This window comes from Palaemon carinicauda, chromosome 18 (assembly GCF_036898095.1).
Source record: "Palaemon carinicauda isolate YSFRI2023 chromosome 18, ASM3689809v2, whole genome shotgun sequence".
Taxonomy (NCBI): Eukaryota; Metazoa; Arthropoda; class Malacostraca; order Decapoda; family Palaemonidae; genus Palaemon; species Palaemon carinicauda.
The window spans coordinates 10,292,103-10,294,602 of NC_090742.1; the positions used below are offsets into that span (position 1 = coordinate 10,292,103).

At 33.4% G+C, this 2,500-nt stretch overlaps 1 protein-coding gene across 1 annotated transcript in view; it reads right to left on the reverse strand.

Annotated features, from left to right (window-relative positions):
• Positions 1 to 246, reverse strand: part of LOC137656967 (dipeptidase 1-like) — a 55,641-nt gene extending 55,395 nt beyond the window's left edge. The window contains exon 1 of the mRNA XM_068391319.1: positions 95 to 246. Coding sequence (XP_068247420.1) covers positions 95 to 246 — 152 coding nt within the window. The remainder of the gene's footprint in view (positions 1 to 94) is intronic.
• Between the last annotated feature and the right edge of the window lie 2,254 nt (positions 247 to 2,500).

Consider the following 2,500-nt stretch of genomic DNA (forward strand, 5'->3'; position numbering starts at 1 on the left):
TCCTACCTGGTGTCAAACTCCTCACTTGAAACCTCTACTTGTGCTAAGACCTACTTGGAATGTATTGCAGTAAGCTCTACTTGTTGCCACTTACCCGTCAATAAGGGGAGACTCGGTGAGGAGAGAGTGGGCGGCATTGAGCCTCTCGTGGTGGGAAGCCTTTGGGCTTACTCGCACCGGCAGTGGGCTGGACTGGCACGTCCCACCTAGCACCAGCAAGGCCATGGCCACCAGACTCCCTTGCATGGCTGTTTGGGGGAAGAAAGAGGAATGCTGGTTAGTGTGAAAATCAAAGAAAGAGGAATGGGGATCAACATGAAAATCAAAGTGTGGGGAATTGGGATCAATATGAACATTAAAGAAAGAGGAATGGTGATCAGCATGAAAATCAAAGATAGAAGTATGGGGATCAACATGAAAGTAAAATAATGAGGACTTAGGATCAATATGAAAATTAAAGAAAGAGGAATGGTGATCAACATCCAAATCAAAAAAAGAGGAATGGGGATCAATTTGAAAATCAAAGAAAGAGGAATGGGGATCAACGTGAAATTCAAAGAAAGAGGAATGGGGATCAACATGAAAATCAAGAAGGAGGAATGGTGATCAACATCAAAATCAAAGAAAAAAGAATGGGAATCAATATGAAAATCAAAGAGAGGAACGAGGATCCACTTCCAAATCAAGGAAAGGAATGGGGATCAACATGAAAATCTAAGAAAGAGGAATGGGGATCAACATGAAAATCGAAGAAAGGGAAATGAGGATCAACTTCCAAATCAAAGAAAGAGGAATGGGGATCAACATGAAAATCGAAGAAAGGGGAATGAGGATCAACTTCCAAATCAAAGAAAGAGGAATGAGGATCAACTTCCAAATCAAAGAAAGAGGAATGGGGATCAACATCAAAATCAAAGAAAGAGGAATGGGGATCAACATCAAAATCAAAGAAAGAGGAATGGGGATCAACATAAAAATCAAGGAAAGACGAATGGAGATCAACATTAACATCAAAGAAAGAGGAATGGGGATCAACATGAAAAGCAAAGAAAGAGGAATGGGGATCAACATAAAAATCAAGGAAAGACGAATGGAGATCAACATGAAAATCAAAGAAATAGGAATGGGGATCAACATGGAAATCAAAGAAAGAGGAATGGGGATCAACATGAAAAGCAAAGAAAGAGGAATGGGGATCAACATGAAAATAAAAAAAGAGGAATGGGGATCAACATGAAAATAAAAAAAGAGGAATGGGAATCAACATCAAAATCAGGGGTTATGGGGTGACATTTCCTCACTCCCACTGATATTCCTATGTATATTTGTCTGTTGGTTAGAGACGATTTTCTCCCTGCTCTTTGACTCCTAAATGTATGGAATGCCATGTCAGTTTTAGCTTGAAGTAAAACGTTTCTTTCTCGAATGGAAATGCTGAATAAGAGAAGGGAACGTTTTGAGGCAAGATGATAAATAGTTACTTGAAACAAGATCGTTTGTTTAATTTTCAGAAATGAAATTTCCACATGATAGAATGAATAGATTTTTATAAGTCTGTTGTTATTCTGTTTTCTTAATAGATAATTTGAAATTTACTTTAAAAATCAAATATTCTCAACACAGAAATATAATTCTGATGTGTGTAGTGCGCCTCTCAGTATAATTTCTAAAGTCTTCTGTATACTTGAAGCTACTATCAAGTACAAAGTTTTATTCCATTTTTATGATTTTTTCGTTAATTATTATTATTATTATTATTATTATTATTATTATTATTGTTATTATTATTATTATTATTATTATTATTATTATTATTATTATTGTTATCATTATTATCATTATTACTTCCTAAGCCACAACCCTAGTTGGGAAAGCAGGATGCTACAAGGCCAGGGCCCCCAATGGGGATAATAGCTCAATGAGGAAAGGAAACATAGAAAAATAAAATGTTTTAAGAACAATAACATTAAAATAGATAATTTCTATACAAAGTATAAGAAAATTATATTTTGATATTTGCTCTATCTATTTACTTATAGATGCAATAGAATATAGTAAATACTGGCAGATTACTAAAGTTTTTTTTTTTTTTTTTTTTTTTTTTTTTTTTTTTTTTTTTTTTTTTTTTTTTTTTCCATCACCAAATGGTACAGTAACATCAGTCCTGATGCTCTTACACTGCTTCTGGGTTAAATAATAGCTTTATGTTTACCACAAATAAAATAACGTGTTTATTTTCGTAAGCTTCTCTTATTTTTTAGGGTAAAAATCATTGTCATTTTCCTTAACACCATTTACTGAGTCTCCCTACCTCTTTTACAAAGAGGATGCAACGTCATTTCCTGGGTCTAGTTTATCCTATAAAATGTAAACATTATCATCTTGTTTATATTGTTCTTTGAATATTCATTAAATAATCTTTTTATATATAAATATCTTTATCTAAATTATATTTATTTGCATCTTTTCATCCAATACCATCTATTGAATAAGCATTATT